This window comes from Monodon monoceros, unplaced genomic scaffold (assembly GCF_005190385.1).
Source record: "Monodon monoceros isolate NGI ecotype Baffin Bay Population unplaced genomic scaffold, NGI_Narwhal_1 Super_Scaffold_21, whole genome shotgun sequence".
Taxonomy (NCBI): Eukaryota; Metazoa; Chordata; class Mammalia; order Artiodactyla; family Monodontidae; genus Monodon; species Monodon monoceros.
Genome location: NW_021703778.1, coordinates 142,795,638 through 142,818,076, shown reverse-complemented (window position 1 = coordinate 142,818,076; position 22,439 = coordinate 142,795,638). Strand labels below are relative to the sequence as shown.

Sequence of the window (22,439 nt, the reverse complement as noted above, 5' to 3'; positions counted from 1 at the left end):
CTGTGCGGGAATCTCTTTACTTTGCCCTCCGCACCCCTGTTGCTGCGCTCTCCTCCGCGGCTCCAAAGCTTTCCCCCTCCGCCACCCGCAGTCTCTGCCCGTGAAGGGGCTTCCTAGTGTGTGGAAACCTTTCCTCCTTCACAGCTCCCTCCCACTGGTGCGGGTCCTGTCCCTTTCCTTTTGTCTCTGTTTTTCCTTTTTTCTTTTGCCCTACCCAGGTACGTGGGGGGTTTCTTGCCTTTTGGGAGGTCTGAGATCTTCTGCCAGCGTTCAGTAGGTGTTCTGTAGGAGTTGTTCTACGTGTAGATGTATTTCTGGTGTATCTGTGGGGAGGAAGGTGATCTCCGCGTCTTACTCTTCCGCCATCTTCCAGGCACTACTAGTTTATTGACAACTACTCTTAGTGCAGTTACTCCATATAGCAACCACTACATAATTTATAAAGGAGTTTTTCAGATTTAATGTTATTGGATGCTAACAACTACCTTTTGAGATAGAGAGGACAGAATTTATAATCCTTACGTTACAGAAGAAGAAGCTGAGGATCAGAGATACACTGACTTGTTTTAGTCCGCATACCAGGTAAGTTATGGAGTTGAATTTGTGGCCAGGTCTTCTGACTTTAATTGACTTCTGCAGAATCTAAAAGGTACAGGAAAATGGATAAATTTCTATTTGTTGTTAAAGCAGGGACTGTCCAGTTTAGCTTTATGTTTTCCTCAGAATATAATGCAGTGCCTGACACACAGTAAATGATCAATAATTTTTAATGAGTAAGTGGACTGAGGATTACGTAGGTATCCATGGAGCCCAGGTTTAAACTGGTAGTATTGCTACTCAGTTCTTCGGTGACTCCCGTTTATTGCAGTGATGCTTCAAATTATAGATAAGTTCAGTTTGTAAATGTTGTAACTATAGAAAGGGACTTCATGTCAGTCCAGAAATTCTCATATTAATTGGTGTGGTTCATTTACAATTGAAGTAGCAATAAGCATGGTTATAAACATGCCTATATAATGTGATGGGGGGAATAGAGTACACTTGTTTGTTTATAGAAAATTTTGGTAACATTTTTTTCCACTCTCCTTTTTTTTTTTAAATTTTTATTGGAGTATAGTTGCTTTACAATGTTGTGTTAGTTTCTACTGTACAGCAAAATGAATCAGCTATACATATACACATAGTCCCTCTGTTTTGGATTTCCTTCCAATTTAGGTCACCATCCACTCTCCTTTTTTTTTTTTTTAGCGGTACGCGGGCCTTTCACTGCTGTGACCGCTCCCGTTGCGGAGCACAGGCTCCGGACGCGCAGGCTCAGCGGCCATGGCTCACGGGCCCAGCCGCTCCGCGGCATGTGGGATCTTCCCGGACCGGGGCACGAACCCGTGTCCCCTGCATTGGCAGGCGGACTCTCAACCACTGCGCCACCAGGGAAGCCCCATTCTCCTTTTTAAATCACTGTTCTGTAGCTTTAAATAACCAGTAGCAGAGTCCCTTTTCTTCCTAATTACTATGTTGCATTCAGCTGCTTAACACATACTTCCTGTTCCCAGCATCCCCAGAGGCATCTCTAGTGTTTGGTGAGGATGTTGGATTTCATTGAAAGATTTTCTCCAGATAGTTTTTTCCAGTAGTGAGAGAGGCTGGTTGGCCTCAACCACCTTGCTCAAACCTGTCACAGTCTTAAAAGTTATTTCAAAGCCTTTTATAATCAAGGTCCACCTACCTTTCCATCTGATCTAAATTAACTACCTCCCATCCCCTTTCCAATACCTCCCACCCACTATGATTCAAATTAAGAGTTTTCTGAGGGAAACCATTTAGTAACATAAAATTTTCATACCCTACCCTTTAAAGAAACTGAAATAGTCATCTTCCAGTGGAAGTTCTTTCTATTATGTATTCTTCTTTTCATTCTCTAGCTATAGGTACACTGTACACGAGGTATGATATTTCAATTAGACATTTCCTGCTGCTTCCTTCTTTGGCCATGTGTTTCCATAAATCATAGATCGGTTTGCTACTGCTTGTGTTAATATTGTGAGGGTCACTTATAAGCTTTCCTCTCACCTTTTTAAGTATCTGTTTTCTGTTGAAATCAGTAGAAGAGGCTACTGATTATGGCTATTTTTTCCGGTTGTGCCGCCAGATACTTGTTTTTCAATTGTTTCCTAACTATCTCCTTTCTCTTTGCACTGTGGCTTTGAATTCTACAGTACCTGACATAAAGAAAGCCCTAGGGAAGTTCCCTTTTCTTTCATTTCTTTTTATTGCATAGATAAACTCCCTTTATAAATGGTTTTGTAAAATGAAGTCCTTCCCACAACTTAGTGTTTGGTCCATGGAAAAATTACCTGGGTAGTCAATTTTCGTTCTTTTTTAAATTCAGTTTTATTTTATTGTGGTAAGAACACTTAAATGAGATCTACTCTCAACAGATTCTTACGTGTCTAATAAGGCTGTTGTTATCTATAAGGCACAATGTTGTACATCAGATTTCCATAACTTCCATCTTGCATAACTGAAATTTTATCCTTGTTTAAAATAATCACACATTGAAGTGAAGAATAGAATGGTAATTGCCGGGGGCTAGGAAAAGGGGGAAATGGGTAGTTGCTAATCAATAGGTTATCAGTTATCTATAGTGAATAAAACTTGGCAATCACTGTACCCAAGGATGTGGTTATTTGTACTTGAGGTATAAAAGGAAAGAAGAGTGAATTTGGTGATTTAGTCCTGTCATGAAGCACAAGTTACCTTTTTAGTTCCCAGGTTTTCTGCCATTCTGCCAACGCCTGCAGTACTGCCCCCTCAATTCAAACTAGGAAAAAAGAAAAAAAAAAGAACTCCCAAGGTCATTTCTTCCAAAGCACCACCATCCACAAACTCTCCTGAAGTTAGGAGAAGTATTGAGGGGATGGTTTGTTTAAGAATCTCTCTCCCACTAAATAAGGAACCGTTCATTTGCCGATTAGTTTAAAGCATAGCTTCTTCTAAGCAGGAAAGTCAAGATTTGGGGCCTCTGAATGCCACCAACAGAATCAAAATCAAATGTGAGCAGAAGTACATCTTAAAAGAATCAGCATTATTTTTTCACTGAGCTCAGTATAGATCTTTCTTTTTATATTCACCTAACCATGTTGATCATTGTGTTTGTATTTTTAGTCCTGCCTGGTCTGAGTGGGCAACTCTCGGTACTCTTGACCTCTGTTGGTGATACTAATCATTTACCTTGCCCATGACTAGCCACCAGCTGCATCACAGTCTTAACTTCCCCACCTCCTACCCCCCCCCACTCCCCAATCCCCACCCTTGCCACATGGCCTTTCCTTTCTCCTTCTCCTCTTCTCTGATCCCTTTCCTTCTTCTTCACCCCTATCTCCTTTACAACTCCTCCATGATTTTCTTAGGGCTGGGCTTCAACATCGTCGGTGGCACAGATCAGCAGTATGTCTCCAATGACAGTGGCATCTTCGTCAGCCGCATCAAAGAGAACGGGGCTGCAGCCCTGGATGGGCGGCTCCAGGAGGGTGATAAGATCCTCTCGGTGAGAACTGGCTTCCACCTCCTTCACTGTCCCTGGCTCCCTAGACCCTAGTCCCTACCCCCAACTCCTTCCTTGGGAAGATTCCTGCCTGCCCTTTTGGATCAGGAAATACAGTAAGGAAAACTTGAGAATGGGTTAAGATTAAAGTATAGTATGTAGTTAGAAACTATGCAGTTTAATATTTTGACAGATAACTGCATTCTCTCCAGAACACTGGGAACTAGGTTCCATGGTGAAGAAGGACTTGAAAAATACAGGGGTTAAGAAGAGAGCCATATTACTCAAAAAGCTTTGGTTAAATGTAAATTATTGAAAAATGAGAATGGTTAGAAAGTTTTGAGCACTCTGTGCCAAGCAGTATGCTGAGAACTTTAAACTTATTTAATATTGTAGCAACCCTATGAAGTGGTACAATTATTATGCCGATTTTGCAGCTAAGGAAGCTGAGGCTTGGTGAGGTCAAACAGTTTGCTCAAGGTCATTCAACTAGTGTATGGCAGAGGACTTGGTCTGTGAATTTGGAACCTCTACTCTTAACCCATATACTATATTGCCTCCTAAAAGATAAGTGAGGAGCTAGGGTTCGTTATCCTAAACAGAAAGTTGCATGGTTATTTAATAATAGAGTTTATGTATGGTTCTGTATAAAAACTGAAATTAGTCTTTTCTATTAAGGGAAGAATTAGGGAACAAAAAGACATAAACCTCAGTGTGAGAGAATTTATTAGACACAAGCCAAGATAAGGAGCCTTTCTTATGTGAGCCATCACCTCAGAGAGAAAAGAAATTATTTGAAGGCCACTCAAGTTTTTTAAAAAGGTATGGTAGGAGATAAATGTTAATGAAAAGAAAAGTAGATATCTAAGAAACTGAGCTCATTTGTCTTTAAAATTTTTAGCAAAGAGGACTTGACTTTATCAAAATAAAAGAATTATTACAAAGATCTCTACAAGATATAAAACACTACAAATATATGTACGACATTGATTCAAGGTTATGTTCTAGCCAATTAAGGAAAAAGTATGTGAAAGAAGAGAGGAAGAAATTCCAGGCAAAGAAGAGGCAAAAATATAAGACAGGTAACGGAGAGAAAAAAAAGACGACAGAAAGAGAAAAAGATGGAGCTTATGCAAGAGGAAAAGGCCAGCATATTCTCTATTCTATCTAGGGCTATATTCCCTGACTCCAGTTTCCCTGCCAAGAGTTTGCTCCAAAATTCAAATTCTAGATCCTGTTTCTTAAGAAATATTGCCTCACCATCCTATTCCCACTGTATCCTTAAGTGAACTTGTTAGGTATTAACCATTAAATTGTTCCATCTATTCTTGAGCTCACTTTATCTCTTTGATGTACTTAAGTACTCACTTATAATTGGCTTTGGAGTCTCTGTAAAATGATGCTAAATTATTTATTAGCCTATATTCTCATTTATTCTTTATGGGATTCCCTAGTTTCCTCACATGGTTATTTTTCCATGTTGTAAAATTGGCTCCAACTCTTTCTTTTAACTGTTGCCAGATAATCAGACTAATAATATGTCCTTTGCTTAGTCCATATCCATTTTGGGTAACTAATAGAAGTATCATTAAGTGGTCTAGATTTCAGGTGAGTTATTATTGACTATTAATTTAATCTTTCCATTTCTCCCTAAATAATGCCCATGTTTTATCTTAATTTCAAGTTCTAAAATTAAATAACTGCATGATTTATCATGCAGTTTCTCCTTTCTCATCAAAAGTGAAATTTAATTTTTTGTGATCACTGTGGATGAATGTAAATGATTTTTAAGACCCTGTTGTATCTGACAACCATGAAACAAAAACAGATATTACCAGTAGAAGAAAAGATCTGAAGTTGAGATGAGGGTCGGAGAGTCCTTACCCAAAGTTCATTTGTATGTGTGTGTGATGGTGAGAATGCTTTAATATTTATATAGGCTATCAGAGAACCTGGGAAAATTATATTTTTGTAGAAAAATAAACTATCTAGGTTTCTCATTTCTCCTGTGTGTCTGCCTAAATGAAGGAAGGTAGATAGTCAAGAATAGTCAATTCTCAGTGAACTCTACGTGTTTAATGAAACTTACAACTTCAGGGTGATGTAGCTGATTATAGGATACTATATAGGATATTAATGTTCCATTTTGACCAAACCTATTATATAACAGAATGGCATGGATTGGGCCATTAGTCAGCTGCATTTTCTATTCTCTTCAAACAGAATTCTTACTTTGGTGAATAAAAGAGTTGAGTAGTCATCAACATATATTAACTATTGTATTTGATGGCCTGCAGAGCACTGCCAGGTGCCATGGAAAATTAAAAGAAAATGAAAGACCAGCCTGTCGTCTTAGATCAATGGGGAAGACCCACCAGAAACCCTCATCCAATCAGCTACAGAGATGTTGAAATATACAGAATCCTTTAGGCAAAGTACCTTTAAGGAAGAGTCTTTGTCTTCTCATCTCTGTCCGCGGCATGTAGGCCTGTAGCTGGCACAGAGTAAGCATCTAGTAAATTATTTGCTCTGTGAATGAATTATAACTTTTTTGGTTTGGCTTGATTAATTGGAGCTAGATAATCTATTTTTTTTCTTCCTTCAACTTTAATGAAAAAAGAGGACCCCTCCCCCAAAATTGTAATTCACTTCAAGATTTGGGGGGAAAATGAAAATATCCAGAGTATAATCTGAGGTCAGTGCTTATTAAATTGAGCCCATTCTTTCTATATTTTATACACCTGTATTTGTATTATCCTATATAGTTAGTGCTCCAGTAACTCTTACATTATCCTAAGATAATGTTAGATTATCCTAAGGCAATCCAAAATTATTAATCATCCAAGAAAACATATTTTAACTCAGTTTACTCCTTTCCTAAGGCAAGAAATAGGAAACTCATAGATTGATAACAACCACAGTTAAAGCAAAAAGCTGTATGACTCCCCATCAGTTAACTAGAATACCATAATCCCAGCACTCTGAACATTCAGTTAGCAAAATTTTCTAGCATGTTGCAAATCTGTCATATCTCAAGTTTAATATAACTTAAAATATCATGAGTTAAGGAAACTGAAGTAGCAAGTTTAGCAGTATTCTAAAATTTCTCAGTTGAGTGAATAGCTCTTGATAGTAAAAGTGAGGTCCAAGGAATCTGGCCATCACCTGGGAGCTGATTACAAATGCAGAGTCTCAGGAAGCTCCTCAGACCCAGACCCACTCAGATAAAAATCTGCATTATAACAGATCCTTGGGTAAGCCCATGAATAAAGTTTGAGAAGCACTGCTGTAGGCAAGTGTCTTTCAAACATTTTGAATTATGACCCATAATAGGAAATACTCACATGCACACACACATAACTGAAGCAAAGTTTAACAAAATAATACCTATTTCTTCTATATATGATGCATTCTAATATTTTGTGTTTTCTTCTAATTTCACTTACTTAAAATTAAATACTGGTCTTGACCCACTGGATTGACTTCACTATCTTTTGGAATGGGTCAACAGACTTACATTTGAAAAATCACTACTCAGTAAATGGAAAATCACTGATGGAATCTGTGGATGCATAGACTATGGATTAAGTAGGCTGGGTGTGGAGAAGACTCAGGCAGTTTAGGTTAAAGCTAACTCAAACTTCACCAGATTGCTAGGATGGGACCTAATAATTTGCACTTTTAACAAGTTCCCAAGTTAATGCTGCTGGTCCTGGGACCATACTTTGAGAACCTCTGGTCTATATTAGTAAGGATGGTGATAAAGAGAAAGTGGATTCCACATATATTTAGGAGTAAAAATCTACAGAACTTGGAGGTTAGTCAGTATGAGCTGGAATCTGTAAAAACAGTTAGAGGAGGTAAATATTGGAAAGCAAATTTGGCTTTGGAGTAGAGAGATATATTGTCAATTGAAAAAGAATCATCATTTCTTTTATAGAGCTGGTTTACCTCCAGCATAATTGGGCAAAGGATGAGAAATGGTTCTTTAAAAAAGAAACTCCCTTTGCATTTCTAAAAGGCCTCTTTTTTTTTTTTTTTTAAGCAGTTAGAGTAACTGACCTCATATATTAGGATACCTTTAGAATTAACTAGGAGGGTTGAAAGGTATAATTGGGCTGTGCTCCTTTGCCTGATGTCACCCAATGTCCTTCTTCCCTGCTAGCAAAAGGAAACTCATGTGAGGACCAAGATTACACACTGAGTCGTTGGCAGCTAGAGCTGCTATTAGAGTCTAGTTGTTCAGAGCAGTATTCGGGTACTATAGGGGTTATAATGATGAGTTTAGATCCAGCCTAAGTTATTTATAATCCAATGTAAAGTGTTATAAGACAGAGTTCAGTTTGAGCTTTAAGATAGTTACATAGTATGGAGATTCAGGAAGTAAATCATTCACACCTAGTGCAGTTATCTAGAAAGGCCTGGTCAATGAAGTGGCACTTAACTAAATTGCTTTTTTAATGTGAATGCCACTTCAATATATAAGAATGAATAAAAATACTAACATATAAACACCATGTGTTTTCATACAACTCTAAATTTTTTTAAACATATAGTATAACACATAAAACTGAAACTCCAAAACCAATAAAAATTTAATTTACAACATTAATGTGATAGATAGTGATAGGCTGCAGAAATAAAATTCTTGCTTACAATGTAAATTTCTAAAGTTTAGTGTTGTTAGTGAAGGTTTGGGGGCTGGGCTGCTTGAGTTTGAATCCTAGCTTTGCTACCTCCATTCTGTATGTCCATGGAAAGGTTGCATAGCCTCTCTAGTTTTATTACTTATAAAATGGGGTTCCTAACTTATAGGACTATTGTGAAGATTAAATAAATTAGTACATGTAAAATGGATAGACAGCTCCAGACATGATAATAAATATACAGTGATTCCCGGCTATTAAAACTGACTGCTACAGCAAAGATTATTTTGAGCTCAGTATTCCTGTCATTGAATGTCATGTAGTGACTCAGTTTTCCCGCTTGGATTCATATCATTATGAAACTTGGCTCTGTATGGAGCTATGACATCTTTGGCATTTGTTGACAAGACTGCATCACTAACTTATTTGTCTGCCTCTGAGAGAAAATACCTATTTCTTTACAATGAGAAATGCAGTTACCCTATGGGCAAGTTTAGTTACGTGAGTATTCCCACTACCCTCAGCAATCTCATACCTATTCTCTCTCTACCAGGAATTAACTAGAAAACTGAGTCTGAGAATTCACTGTGATGGTTCTAGAAATTCTGCAGTTCTTTCCCTTTGACAAATCTACCGGCCAGAAAACCAAGACATAATCAGAAGGTGGCTTGGTAGCATGAAATCACAGTCTATCAACTAGAAAACCCTGTATTCATTTCTACACTATAGGTAGCATGACTGATCGTATTTAAGATCAGTCTTGGGAGATAAATAGAATTTTTTAAAAGGGAAAGGTATTCAGATGATGGGTATAGCTTGAGCACAGGTATGAAGGTAAGAATATATGTTTTATGTCCCAGGATCAGTGAGTTGTGTGATTTAGCTAAAGCATAGGATGTATGAAAGGGTAATGAAAGATTAAACTGGAAAGGTAGGTTTCCAGTCCTTCATTTCCTGGAGGACTTTGCATACCAGAATGAGAAATCAGACATGCACGCTTTCCTCCCTTGCTCCCAGTTTTGTGTTTGTTTTTGAGCAATAAAGTGGCATGAACAGAATTATACTTTAGGAAGATTGATCTGGAGACGTAGTGTTTGAATAGGTTAGAATGAGGGAGGACCCAGGGGAAAGTAAATTAGAGAGAAGGCGATCCCGGTAGTTCAACTAAGAGTATTCATAACCTAAAGAGAGGGGCAATAGAAAGAAAATAACATATGAGTAATGTTATTATGTTAGACTACAGGAGTTGCCAATATATTGTATGTAAAGATTGACAGAGAGAGTTTTTAAATATTACCAAAATTTTAGTCTGAAGGAATGGTAGTGTCAATAAGAAAGAAGTCAGGATAGTTTGGTTTTGTGGGAAATAAAAAAAGAGGCTTTGGATATGTTGAGTTGGGGTCTTAACAGAATATGCCCCAGCTGGCAGAATAGGTACCCAGCAGGAAACCAGCAAATCCAGAAGTAGAAGTAGGGATGAAAATGTGGGAGTTGTCTAGCAGATTATAGTTGAAATTGTGAACATTCACCATGGGAGAGAAGAGGACAAAGGACTATTGATACTGAGGAATATTTACTTACCTTAAGAAGGAAGGAAGGGATACAGAACAGTGCAAGAACTAAGAGATCCAAGTGTTCATAAGCTAAGACAAGAGAGAACTGCAGAAGGGAGGAGGTGGTCTGAACACTGAAAAGGGGCTATAGGATTTGGTGGTTGGAAGTTACTGCTGACCTGCAGGGGCAGCATGTTCTTCCCTGCCCCCCACCCCCACCTCATATACTGAGAACACAAGGAAATAGAGGGAGCGGATGGTGAGGAAGTGGAGACAGTGCATGAAACAGTTCTTTCAAAAAGATTGGCAAAGAAAGAGGAGAGAAGGAAGATGGGAAGAGGGTGATGGTGGGTTCCAAGAAGTACTTGTGTGTGTGTGTGTGTGTGTGTGTGTGTGTGTGTGTGTTTTAGTAGATGAGGGTAACTTTAGTTGAGAAGGAGCAGAGAACAATAATACTTAAGGAATCAAGAGGGTAAGTGACTGCTTAAGTTCTGTCAGGAGGCTAGAAGGAACGTGATCAAGAGCACTAGTAAATGGGTTAGCCTAGATAAAGGACTCTAATTCAGAAGTAAGGGGGAAGCAGCACTAAGGGAGATCAGGGAACTGAGGGGAAAGGAAAGAAAGTGGAGAGAAGTGTTTGTCAGAAGTTCTCAGTATTCTCAAGAAAGATAAGGCAAAGGAATCTGCTGAGAAGAGAGATGTGATTGGAGTTGGAGTAGGAAAGGTCTTGGAACAGCTACCACTGCATATTTATTAGGGAGTTCACCAGATGAGAAGGGTTGTAAGGATGCAGCAGGAGCCACCTAGTATGCGTCTGTGGTAGAGAATGTGACTGTGTATCTTTCTCTAGGAATATTAAACACACTGATGACAAGGAAAGTGACTGGAAAGCTGGCAGAAGATCATGGGGATGAGGGATTCTAATAGTTTTCCAAGTGGTTTTTTGAAATAATAGGAACTCCTAGATGTGTAAAGTGCTTTGATGAGGATAAAGGGGGAATTCACAGAGGTATAGGAAGTATGAAGAAAGTAGAAATTTTTTTTTTTTTTAAGAATTTGAGATATTGGAGCTGTAGCATGCCTAATGTTGAAGTTGAAGGCTTATGCCAATTGGCGATTAGAATGGAATAGAGCAGGAATTCTTCACTTTGGAAAGGTAGACAGTTTATAAGGCCAAAGTGTTGATAGATTAATTCACAAGGATATTGGCAGGAAATAGCGTGGAGGGACAATTTTGAACCTCTTGGAGAAGGAAAACTGTGACAAGGAAGATGAGGAGGTTGAATAAGTCAGTGACTTGATCTTCAGCTGAGGAAAGAATAGCTGGTGAGTCAAGGTGGAGGAATAATCGTGCAGAAGGAACAGTAAAAGGCCAGGGCACTTTAGTCTTCCTTCCAGGATATAAAACCCCTATAGCCCTAGCTTCTACACTTACTATGACTTTGGGTAGATTACGTAGCCTTGCTAAGCTTCAGTTTTTTCATCTGTGAAAACAAGATAAAAGTAGTGTCTACCTCACAGGATTATTGTGATTATTCAGTGAGATAATGTATGTAAAACATATAGCACAGAACCTACCAAATATATTAGACGTTCTTGCTGCCGTTGCTGACATTGACATGTATAAAAGATACGTAGATTTTGCATCAAGTAGGCTATGCTGTGTCACTGAGTGCAGCATAGAATAGATACCACTTGTGGCCGGTGTAACTCCTGACACTGAGCAGTGTTAATACCAGAGTCCTTCACATCTCTCACCTTTAAGTAGTAGGACTCACCTTCACCGAAACATTTTAGAAGTTTGTATCATCACAGAAATACGGTTTTTAGTAAATTTGAGGAGGATAGGGATATCCATGGAGTCAAGGGAAATTGTTCAAAAGAAAACAAGAACAATAGAAGGAGCTAGTAGATTTGTACCACATCAAACTAAATTGTGGAAGAGCTTCTCAGAGTTGTATTTCTAGAGCTGAAGCTGGCCATGCCAGGGATTGGACATATAAAGGATAGAGTGGTAACCTGGGAGACCATGTTAGCTGTAGGGAAGCAGGTTGATGCTCGTGGAAGACGTACAAATACAGTAACAGAATCCCAAGTGTCAAAACAGGGCAGGCAGTAGGAGCTCAGAAAGGAGAGATTCCTTTCGTTGTTGTTGTTGTAAGCTTAGATACTCTTCAGATGGCCCATGTAACCTCAGTTCTAGGAGAACATAGCTTCAGAAATGAAAAAAAGTCACTCTGAGTGCTAAGTAACTTTACCCCTTCTTCTAGCCCTTGGAATTTGCTCTGTAGGAGTTTGTGTTTTAAATCTTTGGTCACATGAAAGTAAATCTTTGACTTATGGGAGTTCACATTCTACGTCTCTTACTACTTTTCCTTGCTGTTTCTGGCAGGTAAACGGCCAAGACCTCAAGAACCTGCTGCACCGGGATGCTGTAGACCTCTTTCGTAATGCAGGCTATGCTGTGTCCCTGAGAGTGCAGCACAGGGTAGGTGCCATCTGCGCCACCCGGCTTTGGTAACGTTGTGGATAAGTCATGTGGTGTAATTTTCGGCAGTGTGTTTGCCTTTTTTCCTTTCACTGTCGTTCTTTTGAAGAACCTGTCTGGCACAGGCAGGGGTCCTCCGAGACTTCTGCTTATCATTAAAGGAAATTTACAGCAGTATGTTTGCGACCCCAGTCCTAGCTTCAAGGTAATGTGCCCTAAAGATAAAGCTTGGCAACCAAATTAAAATAAATGGGGAAAAATACAACCAGAATCAATTTTATTTCTTACTAGGGAAGGAAACGTATGTCTGCCCTTGAACATTCTTATTTATGAAACTCTAAGTGCAACGATGGTGGGTTTTTTGATACCCACTATGTGCTTTTCCCTGTCACCACAGCGAACCCTTTTCTTATTAACTTGGGGATCCTCTTGACCAAAGTTCTAGTGCTCAGAGGGGAGCTCCAGGAAAAAGGAAATGGGATTCAGAATTCAGTCAAGTTAGCACCTATTCTACATCCATTCCTTAGTTCCTAGTGTTTTATAATTTGGATAATGAGAAGAGAAGCCTGAGTGGACATAATTCCTCCCATAGCACGAAGGACTTTGGAATACATTTACAACACAGTTTAATTGTACCTTTAAAGTTACTCCCTCTTGAACTGATGCTGTCTTTGCCTCATTAACTCCTGAGTGAGGCTTCAAAGTTCAACAGGAGATAGTGAAAAAAAAGTGGAGAGGGCAAGGCACGAAAGATATCTGAGAAAACAGCTGGGGTTGCAAGCAGAATCTCAGCGTGCTGGATTAGAAAACAGGTTGATAGGAGACATTGGTATTCAGCTGCTTCTGCCTTGGCTCTTCTTTGTTTCGAAAGCATGGGAGAATATATGCAATAGGTAAAGGCAAGCAAATATAGGCATACGCTTTAGATATGATTAGAGTTCTTTTTGAAGGCATGTGAGAAGTGATTTCCAAGGTTCATTTTTTAGGAAACATCCATAAATAACTCCAAACAAAACAGATTCTTCTGGTCAAGGAATTGGCCTAGCCCTAAAAACCATGTCTTTCTACTGAGTGTGTTCTCTCGGGACATCTCATCAGGAAATGAATGAAAGATGTAGAGGTGGGATAGAGGATAGAAAAGGTAGTTTGTTCAGTCTTGTCTTTCAGATTAGGGGGTCAGAGTTTCATGGATTGTAATGAGGAGATTAAATCTAACTAAAGATGGCATCGCCGTTGCTGCCACTTACCTATTAAAAGTTAATGTTAATCTAATTCGAAAAGATACATGTACCCCAATGTTCATAGCACTATTTACAATAGCCAGGACATGGAAGCAACCTAAGTGTCCAGATGAATGGATAAAGAAGATGTGGTGTGTGTGTGTGTGTGTGTGTGTGTGTGTGTGTGTGTGTGTGTGTAATGGAATATTACTCAGCTGTAAAAAAAGAATGAAATATTGCCATTTGCAGGAACATGGATGGACTTAGAGATTATCATATTAAGTGAAGTAAGTCAGACAAAGACAAATACTGTATGATATCACTTATATGTGGAATCTTAAAAAGTGATACAAATGAACTTATTTATGAAACAGAAATAGACTCATAGACATAGAAAACAAACTTATGGTTACCAGAGGGGATAGTGGGGCAGAGGGGGGAGAGATAAATTAGGAGTTTGGGATTAGCATATACACAGTACTATGTATAAAATAGATAAACAAGAACCTACTGTATAGCACAGGGAACTATATTCAATATCGTGCAATAACTAATGGAAAAGAATCTGAAAAAGAATATGTATATAAGTGAATCGCCTTGCTGTACACCTGAAACTAACACAACATTGTAAATTAACTATACTTCAGTTTTAAAAAACGGTTTAAAAAAAAGGTAATGTTAAGAAAGGCTACCTTTTACAAAATTGATTGAAATAAAGAAAGACCACCAGCCTCAAAATGGAATGCTTAGGCAATGAAAAATTATAACTGTTAGGATATGATTTATTTTTACTTATTTACCTTTGAGTCTTTTACTTCCATTCCATATAGGTTTCACCTTTATCCTTGCCTAGTATTACAGAATAGGGGATGAAGGACAGGACCCCACCTTCGGAAGGAGTGGGTACCTTTTGGGAATTGGAAGTATTTCTAAATAATGGCATTGCACCTGTGTTAACATTGCTCAGATCTGCTCTTATTGCACTCTGATGACTGATAATCTTTCTAGAAAGATGGACGCACCCTGCCCCTGGCCAGTAATTTCCAGGCTCCCTATAGGATCAACAGGCTTCACCTCATATCTTCATTTTCCTGGTATGATACACATATAGCTTGGTGGAGACAGTACAGAAATAGAAAGAGGTTATCTCAGGGGTCCCTTTAGGTCATTAGCACAGCAAGGTTAAATGCCTCCCCATCAGATTTATTTTATTTCCAAAGAATTGGTGAGATTGTTGTATCAACTCAGGACAAACAGAGAGGACTCCTGTTCGATAGTGCTTGGGGTTTACAGCTTTGGGTGGTATAGAGACTGTAGACCCAGGTAATGTGTCAGCTTGGACATTTCAGTTGTGGTAAACACACATTGGTCACTGGAGTTAACATTTTTCTTCCCCTTCCAGTTACAGGTGCAGAATGGGCCTCTAGGACATCACGGTGAAGGGGAGCCAAGTGGTATTCCCATAACTGTGGTGCTGGTGCCCGTGTTTGCCCTCATCATGGTAGCAGCCTGGGCCTTCATGAGATACCGGCAACGACTTTGAAAAGCTTGCTTTCTTCCAGTGCTCCCGGAGAAGAAGATACATTTCTCTCTTTCTCTCACCCTCCTCCCTTGCCATTCTCCCATAACTTTCCCTCTCTCTACATAGCCAACACACAATTTAAAGAGACTGCTACCCAACCAGAACTTTGCTGCTCAAAATCTCTAAATCCTCATACTCTGGTGGGAGAGTAAAGGCATTGTTTGAAGGAATGCTGAAAGAAGGACTTGCTTAGAACAAATGAAGAGTTATATATTTTACTAGGACCACCAATAGAAGTTCAGCTGCAACCCAGAGAGGGAGAGGTCCAGTCTTCCCATCACCATGCGTGATTCCTTTTTTCTTACCTGGCATGTGTCAAAGATCAGCTGTAATAAGAGGAAGAAAGGATTTTTCTCTTTAATGATCTTCGTTGGGAAGTTTTTGTGTCCTTTATTTAATTTCTAGCTACCTACTTGGGCACCTACTTTGTATCAAACAGAGGTGAATGAAGAGAGAATTTCTACTTTTTTAAGAAAGCAAAAAAAATACACACACACACACACACACACACACACACATATACATATTCATATATGATAGTATAATAGTGATGCCTTATGGAGAATTAAAGAGAAAGCAACTCTGGTTTCTGGGTGTCTGATGTAAGAATTAAGGGATAATCTTAATTGAAGAATTCGATACATAGCAGGAGTGAGAGAGTGAGCCTTAAGAGAGGATGCAACTAATTAAAAATCTTAGAACAATATTTCTTCTCATAATAGCTGCGGTGAAGTTGAGGTAAAATGCCATAATCCAGCTTTGTGCAAGTCAGTCTGTTTAAAAAACTCGGGAGATGTAAATATAAACCTTACTAATCTCTGGGCTACCCTAGTGACTGTTTTGGTACCTTACAGACCTGATAAAGGATCAGCTGGAATGACTGGTCAGAGCTATAACTATGGCGATGGGGCCAAACCAACCCAGTGAAAAAACTCAGGTTATCTACCAGTCTTGTTTCGACTAACAGGCAAAATCTGAGAAAGGGACTGCTGCCAGCAGGATGGGCATGAAATCAGCTCTGCTTCAATTCAGTTAAGTTGAAAGGATTTGGATTGCTACTGTTTTTTGAAAGGTTCTGAACGCTGGTTATGGCTTTTAATGAATAAATCATTTTGCGGGGAAGGCGAAGAAAAGAGTTTTGTTTGTTTTAGGGGCTAGGGAAGTTTGGTGGGTGTTTCAAGGAGAAACCTTATGGATGAATGGATGTTAGGGAATACCAAGGATATAAATGAGGTGGGAACCCTCCTGTTCATGTGGTATTGAAGGTTGGTTTTAAAGCACTAAGGAGAGCTGAACCAAGACTAATTTGCTGGCTTAAAGAAAATCATTTCCATCCTCTAAATATACTGGCCAGGCTATAGGCTTTATATAATCTTGACAGCAAGAGTATGAAGACTTTCCCTCAGGCAGTCAGTTGTGTCCAATTTTTAGCATGGATGATCTGGTAAGAATTTTATAAATGTTGATTGGACATCAGCTTTGTTACGACTTTTACAAAGAAGCAAAATACATAGCCTCCGTTCCTAAAGGGTTTGTTTTTTTTTTTTCTGGTTCCAGTTGGGAAGAGAACACCTTTACACATAAAATAATATACAATTACCTCCATAGGCAGGGCAATGTAAGTTAGTGTCAAATTTATATTGCAAACCAAAGGGAACGGTTACTGAGAATAGAGGCACTTGAGAAAGTTCCGTGGAGGAAGGGGACAAGTTAAGGACCCTTGAGGAGCTCACAGTCAAGAGAATTCATAAATAGATGAGAAGTTAAAAGTATATCATCAGGTTAAGTAATAGTTGAGAACAATAATAAAAGAAATGGTACTTTTCAGAGTATGATGCAGCTACAAAGACGTGCAGACACATTTTCTTTTTTCTTTTTTTTTTTTTTTAGGAATTCAGAAAAAGAAAGCTGTCACGTAATGGCATCAGGCCAGAGTGGAAAGGGAAGGCTTTTAAAAATAACCCCAGTTAAGACCTTGCCTCTGGGTCACCTATTGGTATAAGAAGAAACTTGCTGTAAACAAATCCTAAGAGGATTTCTGCCTTCAGACCTGAACTGTTCAGTACCTCTGAGACTCACTTAGACAACTGCATTCAGTATTCCAGTTCTCACCTCAACCAGCCCCTCTGTGGAGGCACAACCTCGGGTGCCCTCCCTGTATCTGGAGGAATGTGCAGCAGCTTCTGAAGTGGGCCTGCTTTCCTCCCAGGATTCCTTTCGGGCTTTGGACATTAACTCCTGAGAGGACCTTGAGACATACAAAAGGAAGCAAATGGCAAGCAGGAAGGAAAGCTATTTTGTTTGTTGTTTGTTGGTATATGTAAATAAAAACACCTATCCCATCATTGGTAGAGGTTTTGCTTTGGTTGATAATAGGGATTCCAATGCACTTTAATAATTCAGGTTTTCTCTGGAATTAAATAGCATTTAAAGATCAATATAGTAAAGGTTTAGGCAAGTATGCTACTTCAATTATATTCTTATTTCTGATTCTCTAGAAAAATTATTATCATAGATGAAGTATTGGAGTCCATTGTAGGTCATTAAAAAATTCATCCTATTTATAGATTGAATCTAACATTTCTGTCACTTTATCGATTGTAGCTAATATTCTTCCCACCTAAATTACTATGTTCAAAGTTTTAAAAATTGAATGAGAATCTTTTTTAAGACATTTACTTAAAACACTTTGCTACATTTATCATCCTATATTATACATACAATTCTAATAAGACGTTGTTTGCTTCAGTCGTCTCTCTTTTCCTGCCAAGTTTTAACCAATGCTATTGATTTAACTTAATCACACCACCTAGACATGTATAATAGAAAAAGGAAATTAATACCTGTTACTACATTCTGTGCCAGGTACTAAACTAAACCCTGATTGGTAACACTGTTTCTTCATGCCTCACAACTCTGAAGTCTAAGTATTGTTAAAAAGACACTAAAGAAAAGAGAATAAATTGTTCTACTAAGATTACATAGGTGGTAATAATAGAATCAGGATTTAAACTCAGGACTTCAGGTGCCACCACCAATATTTCCTTACTGGCAGTGGTTCTCAAAGTGAGGTCTCTGGACAAAAACATCAGCATTACCTGGGAACTTGTTAGGAAAGCAAATTCTTGGGCTCTACCCTAGACCTACTGAATCAGAAATTGAGTAGGGCACCCAGCAGCCTGCTTTAACACGCCCTCCAGGTGACTGATGCACAATATTTAAGTTTGAGAATCACTGCTCTCTGCCAATAGTCACCTTTTTCTCAGGTTAGAATCACCCAGAGAGCTGATAAAAATTCTGATGCCCAGGCTGCACCTAGATCAATTAAGCAGAATCTCTAGGGGTGGGAATAGGGCAGCAGTGGAACAGAGTTCATGTAATTCCAGGGTGCAGTGTCAGGAAAAAAAAAAAAACAACGCTCTGGCATTTAAACCTAGACACTTTAAATGATTGAATTACATACAGGCATTGCTCCAGCCAAAAATGAGAATTGCACTTGGGCCTTTTTGGAGCCCAGCTCCCCATTAGCTTCTGCCTCAAGTATAGATGTGGAATTAGAAGTGGAGCAGTATTTGGCTTCTGATTTGCTAAGGACTGACCAAACTCCAGCAAAATGTATTAGCGTGTCAGTGTGTGCCTCTATTAAATTAAAACCAAATCATAGAACATTGGAGCTAAAAGATTCTAGGATGAATCTGTCTTAAAGATGAGAAAATCAAGGTTCAGAGATGTGAACTAACTTAACCCAGATCAAAGACTTAGTCTGTGGCAGAGGTGCCCTTTCTGTCTCATATATATGTCTTGAATGTATCCACTATATGAACATAGACAAAGCTATCCTTTTTATCTCAGTCCACTTCCATCTTCTTTCTTGGGGCCTTAAATAAAGATCAGAAGAACTGATTGACAGCTGAAGGGTATTGCAAGCATCATGCAGAATTGGGAGATTACACAGAGTAATCTGAGAAAGACCTTGTATCAAATTCAATCAGATGAGCTCTTCTGAGACTAATTCCAATAGTTCAAAGCTAGAAAAGTATTTTTTTTACATTGGACATTGTTTTTGTTGTGTAGATAAGCAATTTTTAAAATATTTTTAAAAATGAAACAAGGTTCTCAACTATGTGGGGGAGTAGAGTTCATGTAATTTCATGTGAAGACAATAAACATTTTATTATAACTATTTGAGTTGAAATTTATCTTTGGACAGATGAGAGTTTTTTTCTTCATTCAACAAATGAGTGCCTACTATGTGCTAGGTGCTGAAAATATAAATTAAATAGGGTCACTCTAAGCTGAAATAGCTCATCTGAAAGTGGGGGAGTATTTGTTGGTGATCTTGATGTTAAAGTATTTTTCTGATATCACCTAGAAATAGTAGATTGAGTTGTGAAGCTCTTTACCTCTCATTTATAATAGGTTTACGGTTGGTTGGTATCCTGGGGTAAGCCCCTTTTGCTGTTTCTCTTTTTATCTGCAAATCTTTTTGAGACAAGCACTCACATCCGAAAGGGCAATTGCTACCAAAAGGAAGACAGTATTTTAAGGAATTCTGTTCTGATCAGAACCAAGTTCTTAACAGCCATAGTCTCTTGCCTGATGTTGATATTTATAGAGAGACTCCAAAGCACTTGATCTGCTTACCTGATATACTTGACGATACTGTAATAACCTATATGATAAGAAAGCATTGTTGTGTCTAAAGAATCAAATTATAGCAACCACTAGGTCTTGTTTCTAAATGTTTTCCTTACTGTTCATATTCTCTTTCTTTTTGCAGGGGAAAGGGGGAAAGGGAGAGAGCTGAAATGTGGTTTCAAATGCAAGTCAATCATTAACAGAGTCATTTACAAAAGAACTTTGTATTTACTGTAATCATTAAATTGCTTGACCAGTCACAGGAAAATGGGTGATCCTTCCTACTTGGCAGATTTGCGAATGGAATCACAAAATTGAATCCCATTGTAATTCTGTATCGGCAATGCTGATTTGAATATGAGTTTCTTACTACTGTTTTTGACGTTGAACGTTGTTTTTATTGTGTGAAATACATGCGCATTTTACCCCCAAGACATGTTAGTCTTTATAAGATTATTTTCCTTATGAACCTTATTTTATTTTGCTTCCTTTCTACTTTGATCCTAACGTCATATTGCATGCCTGGATCTAAAGAGCAGTCAGTTTCTCAGATCAAATAGATGCCCTGTAGCAACTTGGAAGACATATGGACATAAAACCATATTTTCTAAGGAATACCATTATAAATTAAATATGTTAATGATGCCATCAAAACAGATAATAATCTCTCTTAAGCTTTTCTATTTGATACCAGATACAGTACATGAAATAATAGTGTATCTAACTGTGCCTAACTTAGTATTGGCATTTAACAAAAACTTGTTGCATTTGTCAGTAAATCTTTACAATCTTTTCCACCTTATTTTGGGGATTGTTGAATAAATATCTCCTTATTTAACCACCAACTTCCTGGGGTAACACTCTGACAGAGCAATGGAAAGAGAAAAGAAAGAAATCTAAATGATCAGTTTGAGGCTTAGCTTTGACATAGAAGATTAGGAGATAAGGATAAGGGCTCTATCATGTACTGCTAATAATAATTGGCTAACAATTATTAAGCTCTCATCAGTTTATTTCAATCTTATTTTAGCTACTGTGCTAAGCCCTTTACATGTGTTTATTTAAGCCACACAACAACTCTGTAACTGCTGCTGCTGTTATCCCCATTTTACAGATGAGATAAGCGTCAGACATAGATTAATTTGCCTAAATTACACAGCTATTAAGTGCCAGAGCTGGGATTTAAACTCAGGCAGTTTAGCTCCAGAACCTACATTCATAACCATTACACTATGCTGTCTCTACTCTCCATGGTTCCAGGCACGGCACCGGGCCATCCTTTTCCATAACTTATAAATGTCAGTGAATTCTCACAACTATGCGAGTCAGTATCAATAATTCTGTTTTTATAGATAGGGTAACTCAAGGCCTAAAGAAGTTAATAACTTGCTCAAGATACATTGCTAATTAGTGCCAGACGTGGGAATTTCCTTCAAGCCAGTGAGGAGTCTCATTTCTCTTCCATCATTCCAGGAAATTAAAGTTTATTATACTGAATTTGGTTCAACCATGCTAGCATAGCCTTCCATTATGGATAATAGGGAATTGACTGCATTAGGTTAAATGTTCTACCACAATAGCAGTAGTAGTACCATTCGTTTTATACAAAGTTTGAAAACAATTACCAACATTTGCTATCTGACTTGTCTTCCCTCCATCCCCCAAAACCTTACAAGATACATAGAATACAGAAAGGGGTTTGAGCCACAGGATGTGAAAGGACTTGTCAGAACTGAATATTGACTTTTGCCCAAGTTACCTTGTATAAAGCTGACTCTGATAGGAAAAGTCATTATTGCTGCATCATATGACTTAAGCAAAGACCAGACCTGGAGTCAAAGTGCTGGTGTCTAACTGTAATGTGTACAGAATGGCCATTTTCTCCCTTGATGGGCAAAGAAGGTATGTAAGTTATCAATTACATAACAAACCACTGCAAAGCTTAATGGCTTAAATTTTTAAAAATTCTTTTTAAAGAGATTCTATGAATTGGCTGTTTCTTCTGCTACCACCTAGAGTCACATGGAACAGCATTCATCTGATGGCAGAAGAAGGGTAAGTAGTCCAAGATGGCCTCTCTCTCCTGTCTGGTACTTAGTGCTAGCTATAGCCAAGGGTGCCTTGCTTTTTCTCCACATGGCCTCTCATTTTCCAATAGACTAGATTGGGCTCTTCATAGCAGCAGAAGAGGGGGTTCTCAGGGAATTGTTCTAAGAAGGCAAGTCCCAATGTGGAAAGCGCTAGTCAAGCCTTTGTACTTGTCACACTTGCTGATGTTTTATTGGCCAGACCAGGCCATGGCCAAGCCTAGAGTCATTATCGGATGGGACCTAAACCCCACCTCTTGATGGAAGCCGTGCAAAGAATTTGTGGTCATTTTTAATCCACAGAGGAAGAAACCCAACTTCAAACAGCGAAGACCAGGGTTCAGCAAATTTTTTCTCAAAGGACAAGATAGTAAACATTTTAGGCTTGCAGGCCTTGGGTCTTTGCAGTTTTGGTATGAAAGCAACCATAGACAATATATATGCAAAAGGGTGTGGCTGTTTTCCAGTAAAACTTTATTTACAAAAGCTGAGGTCCTGCTACACTATAGTTTGAGAACTGCTGCCAAAGACTATCGCAGGTTGAGATAGACTTCTAAGAGTGAAAACGAGAGAAGAAAGCTCCCAAATGTTGATCCCTTGGAGTCCCAAATTGAGGAGCATTGACACATTTCCTAGGAAAGGCTCTTTTTAAGAATCTCTTATCCTACAAGAAAGAGAAGC

At 38.6% G+C, this 22,439-nt stretch overlaps 1 protein-coding gene across 6 annotated transcripts in view; it reads left to right on the top strand.

The window, feature by feature from the left end:
* SYNJ2BP (synaptojanin 2 binding protein) overlaps positions 1 to 18,503 on the top strand; it is a 46,286-nt gene extending 27,783 nt beyond the window's left edge. The window contains exons 1-4 of one of the 6 annotated variants that reach the window (XR_003795776.1): positions 1,336 to 3,547; positions 12,136 to 12,231; positions 14,854 to 15,474; positions 16,924 to 18,503. Coding sequence is in view for 4 of the 6 variants with exons in the window: in XM_029236717.1 (XP_029092550.1) it covers positions 3,239 to 3,547; positions 4,446 to 4,715 (579 nt within the window). In the remaining 2 variants the exon portion in view is untranslated. Of the gene's footprint in view, positions 1 to 1,335; positions 3,548 to 4,445; positions 5,201 to 12,135; positions 12,232 to 14,853 lie in introns of those variants that run through there. The other 5 variants (XR_003795775.1, XM_029236721.1, XM_029236718.1 and 2 more) reach the window with 5 other exon arrangements.
* Positions 18,504 to 22,439: the final 3,936 nt, after the last annotated feature.